Source organism: Ictidomys tridecemlineatus, chromosome 10, assembly GCF_052094955.1.
Source record: "Ictidomys tridecemlineatus isolate mIctTri1 chromosome 10, mIctTri1.hap1, whole genome shotgun sequence".
NCBI lineage: Eukaryota > Metazoa > Chordata > Mammalia > Rodentia > Sciuridae > Ictidomys > Ictidomys tridecemlineatus.
In genome coordinates this window covers 135332951-135359354 of record NC_135486.1, presented here as the reverse complement: position 1 = coordinate 135359354, position 26404 = coordinate 135332951, and the positions used below count along the sequence as shown (strand labels likewise).

Sequence of the window (26404 nt, the reverse complement as noted above, 5' to 3'; positions counted from 1 at the left end):
CTCTATACCCAGTGGGAGACTATGCCCAGGGCAGCCAAACACTTTGCAGAAAGTGGCCAGGATTTGAACCCAGGTCTGTCTGACTGTACCCCCTGTACCTTTTGTGTTGTCCACCTCATTTTATTGGTGTGTGTGTGTGTGTGTGTGTGTGTGTGTGTGTGTGTAGCTGCACAATATCTATGGAATTGAAGCAGCTGAAAAAAATCCTCGTCATGGGCTTTTGAAATTCCATGGTCTTAAGAGCAGGATGTACTACAATTTCCTGTGGAAGGTCTTACTTCCCATAAACCCAGGGCTTACTAATGCACAATTTCTCCCTCTGTGAGTAACTCTGCTGCTTTCAAATTGAATTGTAGAAGTCACACATGTGTATTGCACCAAATAAAAATGATTCAAAGGTTTAGAATGAAAATACATTAGTTATCGTTCTCCATGCTCCATGACAGCCAGGTTGGCAGCCCAGGGTGCCTTTGGTCTGTGTGCAGACTGCCCTGTACCTCACTAGAGGATGTCTTTTCCCCCACTTAGACACGTCACACTCTCTACACTTCTGATTAATGTTCAGACTGGATGCACCTGCAGTCTTGGGTGAGCTGTTTGAAGAACAACATTTGGAGCCCTCTGTGCCACCTCATCTCTGCCAACAGGCTGATCCTTCCTGGACCTGTAGGGTGCAGCCAGGGTCCAGAGTTTTGTTGCGTAAATGCACTAGCACAGCTTAGATCAGGCAGGGGTCGCTGTGCCTGGCACACGTAGCCTGCGTGGTTTATTCCAGCAGACAGGTGGTCTTCACTGTTGGGCTGCCCTTCACGCAGGGGAAAAGCACTTCACCGAAGTTTCCATCAGAGCCTCTGGAAGGCACCTCACATGAGCAGGTGGAAATGGGCTGTGCAGCGGCCGCTCCCGGTTGTGCTGTGCATGTGTTATATATTTAGCTGATCTCTTGGAGGAGGGATGCGGCATTTGAACAGGTGAGCATCTTCCTCTGCAAAGATCGAGTGGAGAGGAAACCTGTGGGGGAGAGACTTTCTGGTTGTGAAAAGAAGACAGGCTCTCCGTATGTTTGTCTTTTCTAGAAATCACCTTGTCTTTAATGCTTTGGGCAAGAGTTTGTGTTTTTGCCCTGTTCGATTCTCATAAGAGGCATTATGATGGCAAAAACAGACCTGGTTGTGAAATGAAATTATAAAAATGCTACAGTGAGACTCAGTGCCTGGGGGAAGGGTCAGTGCCCCTCCCTGTCAGCCTTTCTTCAGGAACCTAATTAACCATGGGTCCCTACCTATTGCATTGTAAATACCTGCCCTAGGAGTCTGACTTCCTCTTTTGAAATGCAGATACCCCTGTACCAGGCTTTGGCTAGAGATTCAACAGATGCTTATGGAAAGAGCCCTTTATTATCTATTTCTGTGAGCATGCTTTAGATTAGAGACCCTGCAAAGGCCTTCAATTGGGGATTAGGAATTTCTTTAAAAGTGGAAAATAGCCCCAATGGTAGGATGCGTCTAAGATGACACCTAGTAACCTATAAGTGTTGTAAGGAACTGGGGATCAAGGCTCAGAATTTGGAGTTTGTTCTCCTCTGGGCTGCTGGCATAAAGTGAAGTTTGGTGTTCTCCTGCTCTCCGAGTGCTGCTTGCTGCTGCTGCCCATCTGGACTGTTTCCCACAACAGCACTATTAAAATTGAGGCTCAAAGTAGTGATGTGTGCAACAGGCCCTGCTGGGTTGTGAAATCCGCAGAGAAACGAGCTTTTTTCCTTCTATACTCACCACGTGTGAGCTTCACCTGTGACATCTGATCACATGATTTTCTCCATACTTGGTGAATCTGTCACTAGCCTGGTGTCCTCGGTTCATGCTCCGTGCCATCCTGAGGTCGCATGCTCTCCACAGAATGAGGGCTCTGTCCTCTGGGATGGCTCCCACTTGGCAGTGTGCTTCTGACCCTCCTGCTGTAGATGGGAGAGTGCCACTCCCTCCTCCAATGACTTGGGCATCTGCTGCAGTGGCTCAGGGAATTCGGGAGACTTCCCATCAGTCACAGAGGGTGCTGGACAGAAGTTTAAGCAGGGGCGTGTGCCTCGGGGGCGGCGTGGGGCGGGGGAGGTTACTGCTGCCAGGCTGGGGAGGAAGTGTGGGCCCTGCTGTTTAGAATTGGGCAAATCACAACCCCACAGACACTCGCTTTCCTGGACTTAATCATATCGACCTTGCACTTGAATTTTGAGGATGCAACGTAGGAACATACTGAGCATGGTGGCTGGTGAGAGGATCAGGGCAAAGGGCAGGCAGTGGTCATGTCATGGCCTTGCACTCCTGGCTTTACTCTGCTCGGGGCACTGCTGTGGCGTGTGCTGCCACCTCTGTCTCTCTGGACCGTTAGGTTGCAGCAGGAGGAAGCTGAGCTTCCAGATGCTGCGTGTGTTCCCTGCTCCTGCTCTCTCCGTCTTTGCTGTGTTCACTCTTAGATGGTGACTTCACACCCTTGGCTCTGGTCTCTCCCCTGGACTCCAGACTCACTTATCCTGCTGCATTCGTGATGTTGCTTCTCGGTGGCAGGCTGTGCAGCCGTCTGACTTGCCTGCAAACCAAGCTCAGGTCCTCATTCACCAGCTCCCCTGTGCTTGCTCTTCCCCCAGTTTTCCTAGCTCCATAAAATGACAGCGCCATTCTTCCTATTGAACTCCTCTCTTGGCTGACACCCCAGGTCGAGGCTGACTTTCCCTTTCAGCTACCTGCCCCTGCTTGCCACACCTGCTGTGCTCACTCAGCCCAGGCCCCCAGTCCATGGCTTCTTGCAATAGGCGCCTAACCAGCCGAGTTGCGTAGTCTGCAGGAAGATGATGTGTGGTGCAGTTATGTTATGTGATGCTATGGAAGGTGAGGGGCCTCCCCTCCATTCATGATCCTTCAGTCACACTGGTCTCCTTGCTGTTCCTGGAACACACTAAACTATTGCCTACCTCAGGGCCTTTGCATGTATGTTCCCTGGAATGCTGAAATGCCCCCAGGCCCTTCCAGGGCTCATCTGCTTTATTTTGGTCTCTCTTCGGTTAATACCTCCCTACTGAGGCCTTGCTTACATCTTTTTAATTAACACACTTGCATCACCACCTTCTCATTTTTTAACCCACCTCAGTACTTCGCACAGCCCAACACATTAGACACTCACGTCTTGGTTTTCTGACTCTCCCACCAGGATGCAAGCCTCATATTGGCATTGACCTTTTCTTTTTTTTCTTGATAACATCTCTGTACTTGTAGTATCCACTTCTGACATGAAGTGAATCTTTAGTCACTTGTGAAGAAATGGAAGACTTGCCCAAGGTCACCCCCTGGTGAGCTGTGGAGCAGACTTTGAACCAGGTGTCTGTCTAGTCACAGAGGGCGCTGTCCTGCTCACCTTGCTCTCCGCTGGCTGCAGGGGCACCTGGAGGATGGAGGATGGAGGATGTGATGGTAGAAACATACACAGGGGTGCTCTAGCGATCGTGGGGACCTTCCCAGGGAGGAGCCTTGTGCCCCAGATTCCCCCTCACATATAAATGGGCTGCTCCTACTGGTGCCAGGTGCACCAACTTTTGTTAGAATGTCCTCGAAAGCCAGCTCTGAATTTGAAATGATCCTCCATCCGTGCTCAGCAGTAGCTCCACACGCTGTCTGCACCCTGGGTCCTGCTAAGTTTTTCAGATTGAAAGCAAAACATTAACCTTCTCATGCTGTTTGCCAGGCTGCTCTCCATGGTATTTGAAGTTTTGCTTAAAATAATTTAGGCAGAAACCCTATGTGTTCTCTGGAGCCTGCTAGTGAGACCAGCGTATTGTCTCTTTATCTCAGATGACTTATCACAGATGCCCCCAAACAGATTTGGCAGGCTGCCTGAGGTGGAAAAACTGCGTTCTGGTCTCCAACTTCAAATGACCTGCTAATGGTGCTGAGTAACCCACAGCTTTTCTGGAATGGGAAAAGCATTTCTTGATTTAAAGTAAACATCTTTGTGCTGACTGCAGTTTCCATGTCTCCGATCTCTGAATTTAAAAGGAGCAGGCTTATTGTTTTTGCCAAATCATTATATTTTTTCATTTGAAGTCTGATTTCTGTAATTTAGCCATCATGGAAATGCAGGAGAACACTGCTGACCACTGAGGACAGGAGAGCACATAGGACAGACTTTCCTGTGAGTGATGTGGGCGTTAACTGGGGAGGGAGTTTATTGGAGAATCCTATTTAGACAGGCCATGGGAGATTAAAATGGCCAGACTGAGTCATCTTTGGAGGCCCCAATGAGTTTCTTGGTTTGAAGTGCTTTATAAACCTGAAAGTATCATGTAAATTGAAGCAGTCTGTTATTTTGATTTTTTTTTTTTTTTCCCGAGGACCAACTAACTATGGATATGGATTTCAGGTTTGGATTAGTGTTTTAAATGCAGCCCTTGCTTGCTTGCTTATTTATTTAGTCAAAAATGTCTGCGGTTGTTTAGATTTGACATTCAGAATTCAATGACAGCAGACCCTCTCCAAACAGGCTACCTGGGTGGGGCGCAGAGAGCATGGGCCAACGCGCTAACCTGCTGCCTTGACTCCGATGACTGGGCACTGCCCACACTTCTTTTGTGCTGCCTTCTTTGAACACTAAGGTGCCCACTCTCTCCCAAGACTAATGAAATCATCTGGGCTTGAAAATAAGCAAACCAGACGTTGTGCTTGTGTGGCCCTCTCCTAGCAGGATGAATGGCCTCTGTCCCTCAACACATGTTCACCTTTGGCCACAGGGAGGACACAGGCGTCTGAGCTAATGAGTGCGTCCCTCTTTGGTGAGTAGGCATCCCTGGGCATGGAGACAGGCTGGGCAAGTCTGCTGCTGAGGTTTCTCTTTTGTAAACTTGAGCCATCCGGGACTGCCTCGCCTTTTGTAAAACTCCAGGGTATGAAACAGTTTCTCCAGAAGCACCTGTTGACAGTTTAAGGTCCCGTATTGGTTATCTGCTGCTGTGTAACAAACTTCTCAGAGTTTAGCAGCTTTAACCAGCAAATACTTACTACCTCATGGTTTGCATGGATTAGCCTTGTTCTATTTGCAAAGTCTGTTATGAGGTGAAATCAAGGTGTCAGCTGAGACTTGGTGGTGGAGGATTCATTGCTGCCCAGGTTGCTGGGTGCAGGTAGCAGGCCCAGGACCTTGTGCCTGTGGCTGGATCTGTCAGTTCCATATGAGGGGGTTGTTTTCACAGGCACCTCACAAGATGGTGGCTGGGGAGGCCATCCCAGCCAGGAGCCACCTGATCTTATAATTTATCTCAGAGTAACAGTGCTTCAATTCTTCTAGATATACTTTATTAGAGGCAAGTCCGTGCATCCAGTGCAGACTTAGCAGGTAGAGATTACACAAGAAGATGAGAACGGGGAGGCAGGGGCCATGCGGTGCCTGAGGTGGCCTACTGGTGATGAAAGAATGACACGTTGGAATTAGGTTTAATTATGTTATTTCCTACATAGAATTAAGAGTGTCTGATATACTTATTAAAGCTGCAGTAGCCGAACCAGGCCAGTAGGAGGTCAGAGTTGCAGGAAAAGTTAACTAGATTCTAAGGGACCTTCTATAAACTTGTGACTGTCCAGGATCTGTCCCCAGTTGTGAAGGTTAAGTGTCTTATTTTTGCATCTGCTTCCCCCAGCATGGAAGATTGCTGATTTTTAAAAAATGCTTGCCCAGAGGGCTGGTGCCTGGAAGGCCAGTAGCCTGATCACTGAGGTGTGTGGGCACGTGGTGGTTTGGGTGGCCATGTCTTCCTGATCAGCAGGATCTCCTTGTGGGGGGAGGTAATTAGGCCCAGTGAAGGTCAGCACATCTGGAAGCCAGGCAGATGGGGGCTAGCTCTGAGTTAGACATTTTGGATGCACATTAGTACCAGGTGCTGCGTGCCAGCTGGGTCTGTCTTGCCACGGGCACCCTCCTGCTTGCATCCACTTGGTTGCTGTGCTGAGGGGCACGGCTGCCATCATGTCTAATGTTTCTGTCTCATTTCTAAAGGAAGCGTCCCTCAAATTCTCACTCACATGTTTTATAAAAGTTTAGTTTGTGTTTTTTAAACCCAAATGATGTAGGCAGGTTGATGAAAGCCATTTGTTTTCTTAACCTTATTATAAAAAAGGTGAGACCTTTGGTTGCCATCCTCCCCATTTCCTGCTCCCCAAAAGCAATTGTTTGAAACTGTTAAAACTGTTTCTTTCAGTCGTTGCCTCAGTGTCTCGGAACGACTGTTGCCTCTTGCTGATTTTTCACTTGTAGGCATTATTGATTTCTCACTGTGGAAGATGGGTAACACACCCCCCCCCCACACCCCTTGGGCACAGTCACGGCATCATTTAGCTTACACCAGTATCAGGGATTGTTTTATTATACCTGAACGTGCCAAGCCATCGGGTACAGGGTCATTTTTCCTGCACAGCCTTTCGGCATCCCTGGAGTTAAAGCTTGTATTTCTTTTTCCTTTCGTTGATGCGTGTGCTCTGTGCTCATCACTGGCTGATCTCCTGGTCCCCCTCAGTATGGAAACCCCCTCAGGAGGCTCAAGCACATTAAGTCATCTGTCACTTGCATCCTGAAGCATGTCTCTGGGGCCTGCTGACCTGCCCCAGCTAGCAGCCTGCTGTTTGGTGGCTCCCAGCTCTGACTCACTTTTGTTTTTATTTCTCAAATAAGCGTTTTGAGATTTAATTCATACCATACCATTCAGCTGCTTTTACTTACATTTATGAGGTTGTACAACCATCATACACCAATTCCAGAACTTTCTTATCACCCCCGAAAGCAGTTGCAGGCCCATCAGCGGTGACTGTCCCAGCTCCTGGTGAGGGCCCTGTGCTGGGCGTTTCAGGAGGACAGGTCCTCATGATGCATGGCTTTGGGAGTCTTTCCAGGTGTGCCCATGTCACAGCAAGACCCAGCGCTGTATTCCTCTTCGTGGCTGAGTGGGATGCTGTGGACAGACCGCGCTTTGTCCATCCCTTCTTCATTTGGGGTCTTGCCACTTTTGGGGTTTTATGAAAAATCCTCCGGCTCACTGTGTGCTCATCCCCTGTAACTTGGATTCTGTGCTCTACTGTTACTGGATTTGTTTCCTCCTTGTCGTGGGAGGCAGAGTGTCTGTGGGCTGTGTCTGCATGTGATTCGAGGTGGGAGATGTTTTCTATTGATCCCTGGTTGGCCAAAGGGCTTTAGAACCTTAGGCTATTTCCAGTGTGAAGCCCTCTGTGACAGGTGACACTTGAGCTTTTGCTCTAGCTGCGTCTGTGCTGTGTCCCTGGTGCTGAGAAGGCGACTGTGGCCTCCCCCTGAGCCGCGTGCTCACTGAGCCCTTCAGTCTTGATGTGGTGCCTGGGGCGCGGGGTTTTTGAGATGTTTCGCCGTGCTCCTGCTCTGGGTCGTCTTCCCCCCTTTCTTGTGTTTCCTTTCTCATTTTCCACTTAGTTATCTGCTGTCTCTGTTTTCTGGAAGTTTCCTGCCCTCCTGCATTCTAGTCAGTGTTCCCTTGTGCTATCATGGTTTAGCTGCAGAAAAGAGCTTTTTAGTTCTCTGTTTTCACTTTTTGAAAACTGTTTCCCTGTTCTTGTCTTATGACGCCGTCTTCTCCCCTCTGTCTCTGTGAGCATTGCTGGTAATTTGCTTTTGAAGTCCCCCATCTCTCTCTAGAAGCTGCATTTGTTCATTCTGCTCCTGTCTTTGATCTGAGCTGCCGTCTCTCAAGGGTGGTGATTCCTGGCTCTGTGCTCTCATGTTGGGAGCAGTGCCCGAGGGTGGGTGGGCAGCTCCATGGAGACTGTGGGGTCTCAGCATGTGGTCAGGCTGTATCATCCTGAGGTCCATCTCCTCTCCTCTCTTGGCCACTTTAGGCTCACAGGGGACCCTCTCCTGTTGCTCCCTGCAGCTGCGTGTTGGCTGCTCGCTGTGGGAGGGAGTGGGTGGAGAGGGGCAGAGTGGGAGAAGCCCAGGCGCAGGGTGTCGCTTCTCTTGCTGTTCTAAGCTGCCTGGCCCTCAGCTCAGCCCGTGCTGCTGTGTTACATATGTCACAAGCCCAGGCTGCTCTGCCGTCTGCCTGTCACTCAGGCCTGTGGCCCCTCATTTTTGGTTTCTGGCCCATCTTTCACTCCCCTTTCCCAGAGTGTGCGTGAGCACTTTGTGATTCTTTCATGAGTCCTTCCATCTTAATAGGTTGAATTTGGGTGTTGTCCACTTCTACCTGGGAGTGGAACTCTCTTACCTCACTCTCGGCTTCTGTAATTCAGTCGTTTCCTCTGTAGTTCTCTTTTTCCTTAAGGGTAAGTTTAAAAATTTAAATTGATATCTTAATGGGATCTTGAGAGAATGTGGGTACAAGTTAATGAGTTCCAGCTCTGGTCTTTCACTAGAAGTCTTTTACATTTTTTTTTTTCTGTAAATAACTATTTCAAGCTATAGGTTGTCCCCGGGTCACTGCAGCAGGGGCTGCAGCGGCAGTCCCCTGGCACGGGACCGGCATCGCGCAGGCATTCTGTTGCTGGGACGCCACTGGCACAGCAGGCCCAGCCAGCTGTCCTGGTGGAGTTGTAGTCATTGGGTGGCTGGGCACGGCCACCGATCACGTCAGGACTCCAGTGTTGCTCGGCCTTCCTCATGTTCGCTCCCTCCTGGAGGTCACGGGGGTGGGCCTTAGATCCTCACCATTGTGGTTGCCAGGGCATCAGGAGAACTGTCATGGGGAGCACACGGGAAACAGCCTCATGCTGAGGCTCAGGCTGAGCCTTATTCTTGGGGGACACCCCTGCCGGAGGAGCTCCTTCCGGCCCTGGTTGTCCCACTTTCCTGGGAACCACGTGGCTGCAGTTCCCAGTCCTCCTTTACCTGCTCTTTGGAAAAAGCCCATACACATGGATGTGCACCTGGTTGTGGGTCCTGTGCCCTGCCCTGGGAGGCATCTCCCTGTGGCATGGCCTCGTGGTCACTCATGCATTGCCAGTAGAGCATTCACAGAAGCTGCCACCCTCGGAGGGCTCGCAGAAGCCAATTCTTGGTCTTGCATGTCACCAGAACCCCATTACCGTCCTACGTTGGATTGGAGGCAGGCACTACCTTGTGGTATAATGTTGTTGAAAAAGAAATTTGGCCAACGTAAAAGATCCAAGTGCAGGCCCCTGTGTTGTTGGGGCAGTGATGGCTTCCATGGGATGGAAGAGTGATGAGGTTGTCCCAGACTCCTGTGCGTCTCTCCTGACAGTTCTGAAGTGAAGTTTATCCTCACTTTACTGTTATAGAATACTTTCGTGAGAACACTGTGGTGTGCAAGTATTTAGTAAGTGTGTGTGTGCATACACGTCTTGTGAATTCCTCGAATTCGGCCACATATTAAAGGATCCATGCACCTGCAATATAGAGTGTATTTAGGATTTGAAGGATGATTTAGTGTTATAAATTCCTCTCTCTGGAGAAGCCATTTGGGAAGGAAGTTTTTGTTTTTGTGTTTTTAACTGGGAAAGTAACTTCTGATTAGTGGTAATATTCTCATGGACTGTCTTTCTTTTCCTAAAGTTGTGCCAAATCTTTGGAACGTTGATGGCGAAGTTACAGTCCCTGAACAGAAGCCAGGAGAGGTTGCTGAAGAGCTCGCAAGCTCTTATGAAAGGAAGCTCATTGAGGTAAGGTTGCCTGGGAGGAGGCTGCACGTCTATTTTGGATCTCTGCTCTGGGAACCTCTGGGGACAAGGCCTAGTCGGCTAAAATGAAGCCACTAGCAAGACGACCAATCAAGCCCCGCCCCCTCAACAGAACAAAACAGATAAAACCGGTATAGACAAAGGAAAGTGGAGTTGATTCTTTGAAAAATGTCACTTAATTGGAAACATCTGGCACTTATGGTAAGGAAATGAGGGAAAGCGCACATATGTACCATTAGAAGTTAAATAAATGAAACTCAGATTTGGAGGATAAAGGCAGGAGAGAACACTGCATTCAGGCTTGTGCTGCTGAGCTGGAAATGTGGGTGAGCTGGGCTGTGTCCTGGAATGGCATTCGATGCCAAATTCAACTGAAGGTGAGGCCCACTGCCCGAAAGAGCCAAAAAGCTGTGCTTGAAAGTTGAAAAAGCAATCAAAGAACGGCTTCCCTGGTGATGTTGAGCCTCCACGGCTTCATGGCGATTTCCAGGAACACTTTCAGGGCACCCACAGAGAGCCTTCTGCTGTTTGCATTTCCTCGCAGCGTTCTGTACATGCATGTGTGTGTCTCGGTTCCAGGGTATATCACTCTTCTATTAAAAACTGACAAAGCATAAAAAAACTATGCATTTGTTTCATTTAGGTAAGGATGTACAAAGATTCTAGAAAGAGATTCCTCAAATTCAGCCACTTATTAAAGGATCAATGCTCTTACAAAATAGTGTATTTAGGATTTGAAGGATGGTTTGGCGTTAGAAATTCATCCATGTAAGTCATCTTACCAAGAAGTTAAAGAAGAAAAACCAGATATTGGGCTGGGGTTGTGGCTTAGTGGTAGAGCGCTTGCCTACCATGTGTGATACTGGGTTTGATCCTTAGCACCGTATAAAAATATAAATCAAATAGTTATGTCCGTCTACAACTAAAAATATTAAAAAGAATTGATTTGGATAGGTGATGAAATTTGACAGTGTTCATCGTCCATACCTGAAGAAAGTGATCTTGATGAATACGGACTGAAGTCTTTAGGCACGGTAGCATTTTATCATGAACCATCCACTGTCAGCACAATCATTGGTGAAGCTTGGGACCAAGGTTTTTATTATTTGTGTGTGTATGATGTTGTGGTACTCAGCTGGGGGTAGTATTACAGGTTGTGTCTGTAGATTCATGTCCACATGGAGGTCTATAAGGAGACTTCCAGTACTTTCTAAGACTTCTCCAGTGAGTTAATTTTATAACTAGAAAAAGACCTACTAATTGTTAATGGGAACATGCTGGAGTTGGGGTTATGGGGGTGGGTCTGGAAGCGGATGCCTTAAGCTCATTCTCAGTTTGATCTCCTATTTTTATGCCATGCTTTCTGTGGTTCTTAAAACTACCCCTAAACAAAGGGGGCAGCTTAAGCAGCAACCTGAGTTCCAACTCGGGTGAGCTCAAGGGAAGGTGAGCTGTGACTGGGGAGCGTGTCCAGCCCTGCATGGCCTCTCTTCCCCCGTCACAAGCCCCTCTGTGAAGACTGATTCAGTGGGGCGTGAGACTTGGTGTTCTGATGGCAGTGGCAGTGTTGAGCTGCCAGATGGGGGACTGGGGGCTCGGGTCAAGCTTTCTCTGACCAGCCTGTGACTCCCCCTGGGAGCAGCCAGCTATGTGCCTGAAGCAGAGACATCCTCACAGGGCACGTCCTGCCCAGACTGTGTCTCATTCTTCCTTGGTTGCATAGCCAGTTTCTGCCAGTGTTCTTCCATCTGTGATGAGCTGTAGTCTTTCATGATGCCAAGGCACTGGCTGAGCCCTCAGCTCACCTGGATGGAGCCCTTGTCGCCGTGCTTGGGGCTGTTGCCCTGCCACCTTGTTCTTGGGTTGATGTCCACCCGCTGTGGGAGTGGAGCAGTGAGCGCCTGTGAGAGGCTGACGCAGGCTCTTCCACTTCAAAGGGCGGAAGAAGAGGCCATGCTTCGTGTCAGATAACACGGCTGTAGGGACACCCAAACCTGCGATTCACCCACTGTGAAGGGAGCTCCTGAGCATTTCACTTCTGTGTTCATCTTAGGAATCAAGAAAACCGCTGCCCCCACTGCCCATTCACACAGCACCTTTGTTCTTGGTGGCATTGAGCCCAGGGTCAGGGCAGCTCAGAACCTAACGTTAGCACCACAGAAACATCTGTCACTAGTGGGTGACCGTCAACTGCCAATGACCGGAGGTGAAAAACTTTTTTCTTCTTGTTCTGGGGCTGGGAATGTGGCTCAGTGGCAGAGGGTTGCCTGGCATGTGCGAGGCCCCAGCACAGCAGAAACAAAGAGAGCTCCTCCCTCCTTGGACTGCAGTGACGGTGCCCAGGGTTTGTTTTGTAAACTCCCTGGCTCTGATGTAAGGCATCAGAAGAGGTGGATTGGTTTTCACTAAGGGGTTTGAAGAGAAAGCCCTTGGATCCTCAAGGACAGATGCAACACCAGCTTCTTTGCATCTTTTAAGTGCAATTTCTTTGGTTTAGATTCATTTCTGGAGATTCTTGCATTCTATTCTAGCAGTTGGCTTCAATAAGAATGTCAGATATTGGAGGCATTTGGACTTTGATTCTACCTAGTGGCCTGCAGGGCACACACTGTCCCTTGTGGTACTGAGTTCAGGTTGCCACTTTCTCCCATGAGTCCCTGGGTAGGCCACCCAGGATATTAAGCCCCAATCAGCCAATAAAAGCTGCTAGTGGGTTGCTTTGGGGATTGAGCACAAAGATCCAGGTTATGACCTGGAGCAGACAGGAAGTGCCCTTGTGCCCGTTTCTCCCTTGGTTCCTATGTCCTTTTGGGGGCTACCTTTTCTCAGTTGCCTTGTTGAGTCAGAAAATCCAAGCACTCTGCCCTCCCTTGGCTCAGGATGGGCGTTTGGTCTGAAGTTGGGCAGCTGGGATTCAATTCCTGAGTCACAGGAATGCAAAGGTGCTGGGGAGGCCATCTGTTCGGCCAAAAGCCACATGAAGCATTGTTCCACACACTGATTACAGTGCACCTGCTGAGGCTCCCCTGGTATCCCTGGGTTGCACTTGCCACAGCTGTTCTGGGTCCAGTTTCTTCTGAGCCAGATGCTCCCACTTTCCCCACTGTTTACAGTCAGTGTTCTCTGACTTTAGCTTAGAATCTGTTTCTGTTGCTTGCCACTGAAGTGTCCCAACTTATAGGATGTAAGATAGATATGTGTTACTTCCCTTCTTATCCTCCTCCACACCCTGCCCACTGGAGTTCAGTTTTCCTCTGTGCTGCCCTCTGACTGCCCTGAGTCTTGCTTGGCATTCCGCACCCCCGTTTGCTCTCTCTGCCACCCTGTGCCCCAGCACTGCCTGTCCAGCCTCTGCAAACGGAACTTTGCTTCTGTCCATATGGCAGGGCTCAGCCAGCTGTGGACTGGTTTCTCAGGTTCTGGGATACTCGTCACTTACTGGATGAGTGTAGTTAGTCCCAAGGTTTTTGCTCATTGGTGAAATAAATGGTATATTAGCAGTATTTATTCTCATTATAATGACAGGTTTGCTATTTATGGATAAGTAAGCTTAAGCATCAAGCTGGCAAGAAGTAAACCCGTAATGACATGCTGCAGAGAGCTGTGGATGTGATCATCATTTTAATAAAACGCAAAAGTTCCCGAATCAATTGGGACCTTGGACATGGAAACATCGCAGTGTTGGCTTACACATTGTCTCCTATGGGTCCCGATAGGAGATGTAACTGGGAGTCTTTTTTTTTTTTTTTTTTTTTTTTACGTAAAAGATGCATGGATTTAAAAATAAAAAGTCACACCCAAAAGTTACAGTAATTCTTCATTAACGTTGACTATCTGGTGAGTGTTCAAGTTTCCAGTTCAAATCATGTTTGAATAAGAAGCTACACGGCACCTGGTGGATGAATTTCTGTCTTTTGATCTACAGGTTTCCCACCTCTATCTCCCCTTCTCTTTCTGTTTTACTTGTAATTTATTAGTTTGAAAAACTGGGTCATTAATCCTGGAGAATTGCTCCCACTGGTGCTTTCTGAGGTCTGTTTTACACTTGGGACCCTGTAACCTGTTAGGGTTTGGTGACATTCATTTAATGACAGCAACTACAAATGCCAATGATAATGATGTTGATAGTGACCCTCTATTTATGCTGACTGCTATTTCCAGGCACTGTGTTAATTGCATTACATAGACTGTCTAATGTTTGCTGCATCATTATGGATGAGGAAACTGGGGCTTGGCAGTGATAAGTCGCTGGTCTGTGTTCAGGAGGCTGCCCTGCCGGTGTTGAACCAGGACTTGACCTTGGCTGACTCCACACTTGGTGTTCTTTCTGTTACCCTCTGTGGCCTTCCCTGTACCTGCTAGGAACAGGAGCTGGGACTTGCTTGTCGGCTGGCTAAGGGAGTTAGGACAGTGAAAGCGGTGGCAAGCCTGCGAGCTCGTAGCTTGTCAAGCCCACAGGGATAATTGAAGGGGCAAGGAGAAAAATGGCAGCTGGCAGACGGTTCCCAATGTGAGCACGTATCGGCATAAACAAACCTGTATGCTCTTTTAGATGCCAGTCCCATCAGACACCTCTTGTCCTCTGCCTGTTCCTGAGCATTGGTGTGACCTGTCCAGGGCAGCAGAAGGGCCAGAGCTTGCTTTTGGAGGCCCTTGGTTCTTTCCTCCTCTCCTGGCCTTCCAGTTACCCATCATGTTGGGGCAGAGCATGCACAGCTGCAGGTCACAACTGGGCCTCTCTGCAGGCCCCCTGCTCCCAGAGCATTTGTCCTTGCTGATCTTGTGGTTTCTTTTCCAGGAGATCTTTGGGCATCTCATTCCCACTACTTCACGGCATGGTCTCCGTCCTCAGTGGGCGATGGTGCCCAGGCTCAGCTCCATGCCATTTGCTCTGCCTGGTGTGTGCTGTGGAGCCTCTGTTTCCCTCGAGGCCTCACTGATGGGAGGGCCTAGAGTGGGGTCTGCAGCACTGGGAACGCACAGATGAACTTCCACAGAGAACACTTGGAACGTGATCCGACACTCTTTTTTGGGCAACAGATAAAAATACTTGTAATTATAGTGGCTGGTTTTCAGCTTTTCAGACCCACACTATTTTGGTCCTGTTTTATATTTGCTTTCCTCCCTGAGGTGGGAAGTGGTTTCTTGAAGCTACTTGTGGGCCCCCAGCAGGAGTGTCTGGTCTTGGTTGAGGGGCCTCAGGGGGTATGGTCCTCTTAGAGTTGGATGTGCCTGGTGAAGGGACAGGGCTGTCCTACGTGCTGGGTGGGTTGAGCCTGCTCATAACATCGAGGGCTCTTTGCTTAAGGGGTGGAGCTGTGGAGACTGGGGCAGGGTGGCTGAGCTCAGTGCTCTTGGTAGAACGTTGAAGAACTACTCCTGGCTGGACTGCTTGGGCCATGTCCCTGCTCGAAACTCTCCAGTGGTTCACCTTTTCCCTAACTTCATCTACAGGAAGTACGTTGTGCGTTGATATAAAACCCTCATGCTATGGCTCTTGCCTCGTCTTCAGCTCTATTTCATTCAGACCTTATTCTGAGCTGGTTTGTTTCCCAAGTGTATACCTTTACACAGGTAAGCTTTTCTCCCCAGAACGTTGTTTTCTTTCCATAGAGCCTCCCCTTCCCATTTTCCCTGGCTGACTTCTTGTCTTTAAGATCTCCTCCTGGAAGCCTTTGCTGGTCACCCCCTGCACCCCTGAAGAAGAGGTTCAGACCCCACGCTGTCTCGTGTGTGCCGAGTGTCTTCTCTCCTGATCCTGGTGGTGCTGGTTATGGGTTTGCCCTTCCCGTCTGTTCTTATTTACCTCTTTTCCCATGTCCTTCCACTCTTCCAGGAGTGGCGCAGTGATGGCTGTTGAGGTGTCTTGTTCACTGTCTCAGCCCAGCCTCCAGCACCGTCCCTGGCACCTGGCTGGCACATGTGTTATTTAATAGACTTTTCATTGCAGGCAACAGAAAACTTGGCTCAAATTGGCTCTGGCAGAGATTAAACACATCAAGGCCCACCTCATTTTTCTCTCCTCAGACACACAGGACAGGCACATTTTCCAGTGTCCTTTATGTGTAGATTGGAACTGTGTGACCACTTCTGGCCAAAGGGCTGTAAGCAGACGTGGTTAGAGTCACCTCAGCTGAAGGACATTAGAGTTGAGGTGGGTTTTCTTGGTGTTCCTGCAGCCCTGCTTCTGTGTGGCATCACTGCAAGGTGACACTGGCTTGGATCCCTGAGTTCCTGCTTAGAGGGGAGCCTCCCTGTCGTGCTGCAGGGTCCACTGCAGGCTTGGGAAGAAGAGGAGTGGACCTTCGTCTGAGTCGCTGGGGTGTCAGGGTGCTGGTTATGATGCAGAGCACCGTCCGTCCTCATGGTCTGTGGAAAGGGAGAATCTGGCTGTAGGGCTGGGCCAGGAGCCGTGTCACCAGCTTCCTGTTTTTCTAGCCCTTGTTCTACCGTTTCTGGGTTGAAATCCTTCTGGTAGGTTTCCCGCCATGCGCACAGATGGCTGTGATCAATTCTGGGCCAATAGTTCTTCCAGGTTCACATTTGGAGGAGAAAGCAAGAGTCTGTCTCTCCATGCCTGGCAGAGCCTTGCGTTCTTGTGGTGGAGCCAGTTTAGGTTCCACTCCTGCGTCTGAGCTGCTGCCAGCATCTGCCTCCTGCTGAGGAGAGGGAAGCACCCATTGAGACACTGTGAATGAAGGTCCGGGAGGGGGTGGCACCTGGGGAAATGATACCATGGAGGCTGATGGCCAGGTTCACTTTGGAGGTGTGCGACTACAAGGAAGAGTGGGGGCCAGATCATCCGTGGGCACCCCGATGAACCAACCCTCTCCCTTGACTTAAGGACACATGTCCTATGGAAGGTCAGCACCATCCAAGAGGAGTTTGTAGCAGCAAGCAAGACAGAAGAGGGCTGGTAATGGAGGGCAAGGAGTGGGAGTCTCAGAAGACGACGCAGGAATGTTCATTTCTGAGCTGGGCTTGGAAGGTAGGGGTGGTAGAAACTGAGGCTCAGAATGGTTGCGTGGAGGATCCTAGGTCACACAGCAGGGGAGTGGTGGCACTGGGCTTCAAACACAGTTCTGAAGCCTTGGTACTGAGATCCTTTCACCTCGTTCTTCAGTGTGTTGGCTCACAAAGATGTCACCAGGAGAGTGGGGGCCCTCATCTGAGGTGAAGCTTACCACTTCTTTTCCAGATGCATTTTGTGTACTTCCTCCAGCCAAAGACTTTTCTCAAGATTTAAAGACATTCAAAATTGGATTGGGAGCAACTTTGAGATTTTGTTGTTTCTCCTGATTCATCACAGAGCAAAATTAATCAAGCGAATTATGTAGCTCAGCTATAATAACTTGCTTTGATCTAATAGCTCTGTAGAAAGAACAAATTGAACGTTTTTATTTAATCCACTTTGGGGGCATGTTTGAGTGTGTTAAAAAATGAAAGCAAAAAGAACCCTTTTTCTTTATTAATTTTGAGCCATTCTCTTGTGTTGGGAAGCTGCAGGTATCCTTCTCAGTGATTGCTGGGATCCCTCTCAGGCTGGCTGGCTCTCTGTTAAGTTGTCCAGTGCTTGTGCTAGGCCAGGCGGGTATTGGGGCAATTTGTTTCATTTGATCCTCACAGTCATTCTGTTGTGGCATTATCCTGTCCTCGTTTTATAGAGAAGGACACTGAGGCATGGTAACTTGCCGATGTTTAAGTTCACATGTGGAACCGATGGTAGGACTGGGAGTCCGATTCCAGACCTGAAGCTCATAACCTCTCAGTTGAAAACAGCCACGAATTCGAATGACAAGACAATGTCAGAATGCAAGGATCCAAATCAGGGCTCTGGGCGTGTGCCTGTTTCCTGCTCAGCTCTGAGAGCTTCAGGTATCCTCGTTTATAGCCTGGGAACAGTCATTTCTCATGTGTAGCCCTTGGGGATCAAATGAAGACTCCTCACATGTTGATTATGGTGCCCTCTCCTCCTGAGTGGGGTGCATCAGGAGGTGACCTGCTGGGGTCGCAGATAGCATTGCTTCCGAGGGGCGTGAGGTTGCCATAGCCTTGTCTTCTCTTGGGCCTGCCTGCTCTGATGGGCAGGGTGAGTGAGTCCTGGCGCTGAGCCCACAGTTGCTCCCACCCCACACCCTGCAGTCTGGAGAGGAATCTGGGCAGCCTTCGGCTTATGTATCAGCAGAAAGCACTGCTGTTTGTCCCTGGTTTCTGATCCTGACTGTTGGCCCGTCTTCCTTGCTTGGGGCTGAGGACAGCTCCTCTTGGGCAGAGGCTGGACCTCTGTGTTCCAGGCGGACTCCCCGCCTTCCTCCTGGCTGCTGTCACATGGCTGGGGGCAGCGCCACCAAGGAACTGCTCTGGACTCCTCTAGGCCTTCAGCGCAGGTCTCAGGTGGCCAGACCCCCAGGGACAGGGTCCTTTCCTTCCCACATCCCTGGTTCTTCACTTCTCCCTGCCCCAGTTTTGGCTTTACGAGGTCTCCCAGCAGTGTGGTCACTGGCTCCTGTGAGGGAGGCCTACACCCGCCAGAGGACCCTGAAGTCCTGCTTGCTCAGCCTCTACTCTTACGACTTTTCCATGGGTGTCTTTGGAGAGGCCTCCAGAATTCTTTGCCCTTCCTCCAACTCAGGAACTTTGGTTTGCCAAGTTGCTCACAACTTTCTTACTTTTTTTTTCTTCCCAGAAAACAACTCTCACAGCTTTTCTTGTGGCTAATTTCCCCCTTCAGTATCCTACTTTTTCTGCAACTTCCGTTGAAAAAGGTAAATTTTACCTCTAGAACCGGTGAAGTCGAGAGCCGAATATACCCTGTCTCCTCAGGCTTCCTGGTGTGACTCACAGGTTCTGTTTTCAGCCTGCCAGAGCCAACTGTCAGCCGCTCCTGCACAGTGACAAGCGCACTGAAAAGTTCCTTTTCCCTCCACGGAACTTCACAGCGCCCCACCCGCTGCTCCTCTGGGCCACGCAGGCAACTCTGTGCCCTGCTGTGGGCAAAAGATGCTATTTCTTTAGCAGAGGAGATTGAAATTGGGTTCTGTCAATTTCTCTCCCACACCCTCCAGGTGGCTTTAAAAAAAATCTTCTTTTAAGATAGAGAAGAGAGACCATCTTTGCAAAAACTTGAAAACTTGGTTTCAACAAAGATTTGGCCACATGTCCCCGTTGAGAACCAGTGCTCGGGGGGATACTACTTCTAAGTGTTAAAATCCGGGCTAGAGAATAGGAATTTTTGACTTTTCCTTGTTGTTCTATTTATGTGATTGTTTTATTTTCCAAACAGAAGTAACGCCTAGCCCCAGCCAAAGCTCTCCCTTGGTTTGGCGTTCCCCGAGGTCCTGTCCTCTGGACCCCTGGCTTCCTCCCCTCCTTGGTCCTTCACCTTTTGCCTCCACAGGCAGCCTCCCTGGGAGGAGTGGTGAGAACTAGGAGTGCAGAAGGTGGTCACCAGGGCTGTGGTGGGGACCTGGGAGGTGTTGTCAGAGGGTGCAAACACATTTTGGGGGCTCTAAACTCCTGTGTAATGACTATAGTTATACTGTGGAATAGACCTTAAGTGTCTGTCCTTTACCACTGGTCCCTCACCACCACCACATACAAAATGGTAACCATGGCCATGATGGACGTGTTAATTAAACTGATTATATCAAATTGTCATGTTGTACGCCTTGAATGTATACCATTTCTGTCAGTTGTATGTTAGTAAAGCTGGAATTAAAATGTAAGCCATGGACCTTGGGTTCAGTTCAGGGTCCACCTTTCTCCCTGAGCAGCTCTGGGCAACCTTCCTATTGGCTGCACCTCACTCTTCCCCGCTGGGCAGTGGGAATGGAGCACTTGTGCCCTCGCCTGATATGTAGATGGTGGCTGCACAGTGCACAGTCAGCGATGCCTGGGACAGCTGGGGGGGGGGGGCTACAGCCGCACCCACAGCAGCACTGTTCTTTTGCGAGGTCCCTCATGCTCCAGGGCCTGGCTCTGTATGGCTGCTCTGTCACGTTCCCCAGTGCTTCACACTTAGCCAGAGTTTGAGCAAGACTTGGGAATTTTATGCTTCATTGCCATTTTCCACTTGATCATGGGCAAGTTTTGAACTTCTGCAGACTTCACTTTTCTCATCTGTAAAGTGAGAATGTTAATGGTTCCTCTTTCATAGTGTTTTTGTAAAGAAGTTAACATGTCTGTAACATTTAGACCCTTAGCAAGAGCCATTTATATGCACATACTGTTTCTGCATTTCTCTGCCATTGAGAGTGAGAAAAATCTCCATTCTCCTCCAGAAAGGTCAGACATGCTGTGCTGTCCCTGTGGCATCTGTCAGGGGTAGTTGGTGTGGGTGTCCCTGGAGGTGCAGCTGTTACAGTGTGGGTTATAATGACAACAGTCAATTGGTTTCGTGTGTGGCATGTGTACAATATTCCTGGTGCGTTTACAGTTGTCACCTATGTTGATTCTGCATAATGCAGATGGGGGAGGGGAACCAAGGCTTAGATTCATTCATTTATTCACTTTTCAGAATAGTGAGTTGGTCCCTGTACATCCTCTAGATGTGACCAGTAGGCTTTTTTTTTTTTTTAAAAAATAGCACTGTGAATTTACATATTTAAACTTAATGTTTTAATGTGATATTTCAAGTTGTCCTGTCTTTGGCCCATGGGATGGTAGTTAGTTGGGCCCTGAATCTTTAAGAGTAGTGGATCTCTGCTTTCCTGCTGAACACCAAAACCTAAAGCTGGGGTGTCAGGGCCCCTTCTTCTTCATGCTCTAGGCCTGGAGTAGGATATTTGTCATGGTACCCTGGTTCCTTTGCTAGAAAAAGGTATTTATACTTACAGTGTGGGTGACGGGCTGTTCAGCGTTGCTCATTAGGTCTGGTACTGTTTCCTATTACTTTGCAGCTGTCAAAGGTAGAAATTCTTTCCCTCCTTCCTTCACTCCCTCCCTCATTGCTCAGTAGAATATATATTATGAATTCATACATGCATTTCCAAGTAAAATTTAGAAATATATTTTTTTTAAATTTTACCTTGACTTAATATTTGTACCTTTTTTACATGCTGAAAAATTTCTTAATGGCATAAATGGAAATGTCTCGTGGGTCTTTTCTGGTCTGATAGTTGACTAATGTCCGCTCCATGTAGTTTTTTTTTTTTTTTTTTTTTTTTTAAGAGAGAGTGAGAGAGAGGAGAGAGAGAGAGAGAGAGAGAGAGAATTTTTAATATTTATTTTTTAGTTCTCGGCGGACACAACATCTTTGTTGGTATGTGGTGCTGAGGATCGAACCAGGGCCGCACGCATGCCAGGCGAGCGTGCTACCGCTTGAGCCACATCCCCAGCCCTCCATGTAGTTTTAATTCATATTTTTCCACGAGTGGAAAGAACTCTCCGGATCCCCATCTTCCCTCGCTGTCCAGACAGGGTAAGGCCTGTCCTGCCTGGTGCGCCTCTGCTGCTGCCTGGGCTCTGTGGCTGCTGCTTGGCTTCCCCGGCTCGGGCCACTCCTGTGGAGGAGGACCTGCTGTTCTCTTCTCACCTCCTTCCTCCTCCTCCCCCTCTTCTCATTGCTTGGCCTTGGGTTTGGCCTTGAATGACTTAATCGTTCTGACAGTTTTCACTTAGACCCACTGACCTCAGTCCCTTTCCAACTCCCACAGAGCACTAGTGGGAGGACATGGCGATACAGGAGAGCAACTACGGAGAAAAGCCAAGTGCACACCGTCCGCACTGGCCTTTCAGGAACTTGCATGGTCGACATTAAGTTCCTAGGCTGGGCCTCAGTGGTGTTTAGGATTAGTCAGTTCTTTGTTGTGGGGGGCTGTCCTGTGCCTTGTAGGATGCTAGTGACTCCACCCACGGGGTGACAGTAGCATCCCTCTCTCCCAAACTATCTCTAGATGTTGCCAACCCTGTCCTTGGTGGTGAAAATGGCCTTGGTTAGGGACTGCTGGGCTAAGGGCACCTGGCACTGAACAGACCGCTGAGGATTCCCTCTCAACATGTCCTTCCTACAGTTTTCTCCATCTCTGCGGATGGCTCACCTTCCTTCCAAGTAGTTACTGAATTAAAAGACCTAGGTCCTCCTCTGTCCTCACTCCACACCTAGGTACTGAGTGGTGGTGGTGGCCGCTCTCTGGGGCATGTCATAAACCAGCCATTTTTCACCATAGGCCTAACCTACAACTTCTTTTGCCTGGAGTATGTCAGCAGACTCTACCTGCTGTCCCTGAGCTGGCTCCAAGTTGTCCTTGCTCTTGTGTCTGCCGCCCTCTCACCCCACCTACCAGCACCTCCTGTTTCTTCCATTCTGGGTCCCCTTTGGTCTTCCTAGAACATGCCACCTTCACTCTATCCACAGAGCCTGCGCTCCCCGCGTCCCCCGCCCCCATCTCTGCTTGGCTCACTCCTGTCCTCGGCTAGTCTGCTTAGACGGCATCTTCCTTTGGGGTAAGCTTCCACATGACCCTCTTATGTTCTTCACTGAACCTTCACGATCTCCAGTCACCTGGTTTATGTCTTTCCTTGCTTCCTTCTTGCCTGTCTCCCTCCTGGGAGGCAGAGATGGTGGCAATCTGCTTTGCCCCTGCTACATACCAACTCAAGGACTGCACTCTGCATGTGACAGGCACTGAGTCTCTATCTGTGGCATGAATGGTCTAGCGTTTCTCTGGGAGGGCTGCAGTCAGTGGCCCTAGTCCTATGGACAGGAAAGATCTCGACCTTCCTTGGAGGCTCTCTGTCGTGTGTGTTTGTGTGTCCCTGCTGGTGCCATCATTTCCCTCCTTATCTGACATTGTGCCGCTGTTCCTCATCCTCTGCACCACACTTCAGGGCCTCTCATCTGAGAGTAAACTCTGATCATATAAAAAGATGATTTGCTTGGAATCTGATTCCGTCTTAGTAGGTGACGTAGGAAGGGGTCTAGTGTGCATAAGGTTCTCTCTGCTGGAGTCTAAATGTGTGGTGTCTGATGACCTAAGCCAGGGCTAGGTTGAGAGACCAGAAGAGAAAGCCCAGGGACGGGCACCTGGCTCTGTACAGGCCAGACGGTGGGCCCTGTGGGCAGGTCATTGTCAGAACTGCTCAGCTTCCCCAGGTATCAGGAAGCTCCTGAGTGTGAACCACGGTGTGGCTGCATTCCACTAAGCCTTTGTCAAACCGATTTTCAAAAGATAGAAATCAACTTCTGCAGTTCAGAGGGGGCAGCCTTACATGTTTTTAGTACAGTGCTCTTCTACTTACTATTGATTGTGTTACCCACTATCTTGGTCTATTTTGACAGTTATAGCAAAATACCATAAACAGGATAGCCTACAAACAACAGAAATTTATTCCTTACAGTTTCCAGTTTGGGAATTCCATGAACAAGGAGGCTGGTGTCTCAATTGCTGTGTCCTTGTGTGGTAGGAGACGAGAGGTCTCTCTGGGTGCTTTGTCTTTGTTTTTGTGGTACTGTGGATGGAGCTCGGGGCCTTTTGTGTGCTAGGCAAGCACTCTAACTCTGAGGTCCTCCCACTCTCTTTGCATTTCTAGGGATTGAGCCCAGAGACACTTGACGCTCACTGCCAAACCACATCCCTGCCACTTTTTAATTTTTTATTTTGAGACAGGGTCTCACTAAGTTGCCAAGCTTGCCTTGAACTTGCAATCCTCCTTTTCAGCCTTCGAGTTGGTGGGATTGCAGGCATGTGCCACCCCACCTTGCTCTGGAGTCCCTTTGTCTCTAAAGGAACTACTACTAACTGCAAGGCTGTGTGCTCATAATCTGATCTATTCCCATAGGCTCCACTCTTCCCACACCATCAGTTTGGGAGCTTGAATTTCGGTATGACTTTGGAGGAAAAGACCTTCAGATGATAGCTCCTGTGGTATTTGTAAACTTCCTGCTACAAAATACTTCTTAGAAAGCATCAGGGAATGTCTTGGGGCCACATTTTAGGATGGATGAATGTTGGAGGAAATCTTACCAGTCACACTTTCTAAAGGTGTTTCCATTCTGGGCTCCCCAGTGGGGTCGTGTCAGTGAGTTGTAAGGTCAAAGTCCTTGCTACCCAAAAGTACTCAAAAGCTGATTTTCAAGAAATGACATTCACAAGTACTTGCCCAAAACTTATGTTGTCTGAACATGAGATGCTGTTGTCCTTGAACTTGGCAGCTAATGGACAGGAGCAGATGCGGCCTGGTGAGTTCACGGCCTATGGCAGGCCTCTTCTGCAGCTCCCCAGGGGGCTGCTCATCCATGCTGCAGGCTGCCTGCTGGCAGCCAAGGGAGGCATCTGGCCCATGGTGTGTTTTACTTGTGGTTGTGGAGTGAGCCCCCAATTTTTAAAAAATTAGAATTAGTTTGGCGAACACCTAGATTTTGGCCCCGTGCTAGAGTAACCCTTGCCTGCGTGCACCAGGAGGGAGACGGAGTGATACTTCGATCATTGCTCGTGGCAAAATGTGTACACAACTTACGTGCCACTAGCAAGGGAGTAGGTTTAAAAACAAAAAGAGCAAGGGGTGGGGTAGCGTAGCATTGAGATCAGTGCGACGATAAAGTGGACAAGGTTTAGCTCTGGCGCATTGTGTGGGGCATCTCGTGGACGTGAGGGTGTGATATGAAGAAAGTGCCCTGGGACACAGTGATGGGAGATGAGAGCCGTGGACTGGAAAGGAGGTGGGTCAGGAAGCTGCACTGTGGCCACCATTCAGAAGAGCAAAGGATGATGAGCAAGAATGCCAAGGCAATGACGACACGGGGGGAGGGGCCTCAAACCTACTGAAGGTTCCGTGTCTTAGTGGGTGATGGGACACAGGTACGCATTTACTTTCTGCTCCTCATTTCCTGTATGTGCCGTTTATTCTTCTGTATGCTTGACCTATTTTGTGATGAGATGATTGGGAAGCATTGGGCCCATATTGCCACATGGCAGCAGTTGGCAGAGCCAGTTTACAGCTGGGTCCTCAGCTCTGATGTGCCCCTTCTGGTTCATCACAGCCCTTACTGCCTGCTCCCCTGCGGTCCCCTGGCCCAGTCTGTCTCACCCATTTTCAGTGGCACTAGAAGTTTCAACCTCGGGGTGTTAGGAGACCCAGGGACTGCTGAGAACCATCACTGTGTTTTCGGTGTGCGTGCTTATAAGGCATGGTGTGAGTTGTTTCTGCGCGAGAGATTTCTCTGGGCATAAATACCAGAACAATTCTCTTGACTAAGTAGTCATTGGATCTAACTCTTTAGATGCTGGTAATGGTACCAGTGGTCATATTTTCTTCTTTGCCTTGGTTGCTAGGAGGCTCAGCAGAAGTATGGGTTCATTTTCAGCCACAGTCGAGACGTTAAGGCATGTTTTTGGCTCCAACCTTCTCGTTGCCTTCATCTATTTTATTGCATCTCCTTTCCCCTTACTTCAAAAAATACTCCATAATTTGCTGGTGTTTAAATGGCCATATTCTCTTGGAAGAAGGCAGGATATCCATTTTAAACTCTCATTTACCTAGAAAGAGGGAAGAGTGTGGTTTTGTGAGAACATTCTGGAAATCCTGAGCTTTATCCAGAATATTTTATTCACAGAGCTGCCTAGATCATCTATTTCAGCCGTGTGTGTTACTAATTTTCCAAGAATGAGAATATAATTAAAATACACTTAACGCTAAAATGTGCCGAACATAATTTGATCTTCGATAATTTAGAAGGCAGTTAAGGAACGTGCTGTGCCTCGGGGCCATAATTACGAACATCAGTTATCATAGTGTGACACTATAAAAAATCTGGTTGTTTCAGCTTTCTGATGATTTGGAGTCTAAGGAAACTAGAATTTATGGTCTCTGAGTGCAACGCATGTCTGTCTAGGTTTTGAGCCTCCTCAGGCGTTCATGTGGTTTCACAGTTGTGATGTCAAGGTGGGGACAGGGCTGTGCTCTTGCACTTGCCAGGCAGTGCCTGCCTGGCGTCGGGGTTGGAGAGGAGGTGCTGCCTTCCTGCCCTGTGGAGAAATGTGGAGAATGTAGGTAGGTATGTTTTTAAGAAGTGGAGACTGCTCCAGAAGCATGGAATGGTCTGGTCCCAGAGTACACTGTCATTGTGCCAGGAAGTAGCATGTTCCTGGGGTGAGGAAAGGTCCCAGAGGGCCTGGGACAGCCTGGGTCGTGGAAGGGCTCATCCCCCTCTCAGTCTTTATCTTCCCGGTGGAGGAGGTGAGGGAGGTGATGCTGTCTGGAAGGTGTCGGGCATTTCTGTGCCACGTACTGTGCTAAATGTTTGGCATGCGCTGTGTCATTTGGTCCTTGTGGCCCCCCATCAGGTGGGTGCTCTTTTGTACACGAGAAGCTGAGGCATGCAGACGTACATTCCTCAAGAGATGGCTCTGAGGAGGGGTCTCGGGCCTGAACCTAGGCTCCCCTCATCTCTGTGGGCCCTTCGCTCTGGAACCCCTGTTGACGGCCTTTTCCCGACCGGGTGCCAACCCCTCCCCCACTGGACACCACCTTCCCGCTCTCCATGTGTCACTTCCCTTTATCATGGTCTCTTCCATGTTCTCTATTCCACCTGCTCTAAGCATCTCATGTTCCCTCTGGACTAGAAACTGCCCAAAGGCCAGTGTGTGGCTTGCTTATGTTCACTGAACCCCAGCGCTGGGGTGCATAGGCACGAGGGGTGAGGCCAGCCAGAGAGCAGGCTAAACTGCTCTCCCCTCCCCGGCCATGCTGTTGTCCGCCATCTGGGCACATGG

The 26404-nt window shown here is 49.2% G+C and overlaps 1 protein-coding gene across 4 annotated transcripts in view; it reads left to right on the top strand.

Moving 5' to 3' along the window:
• Snx29 (sorting nexin 29) overlaps positions 1 to 26404 on the top strand; it is a 375232-nt gene that overhangs the window by 190748 nt on the left and 158080 nt on the right. For 3 of the 4 annotated variants that reach the window (XM_078024349.1, XM_078024351.1, XM_078024350.1), the window contains one exon: positions 9568 to 9674. In XM_078024349.1, the coding sequence (XP_077880475.1) occupies positions 9568 to 9674 (107 nt within the window). Of the gene's footprint in view, positions 1 to 9567; positions 9675 to 26404 lie in introns of those variants that run through there. The other variant, XM_078024352.1, reaches the window with a different exon arrangement.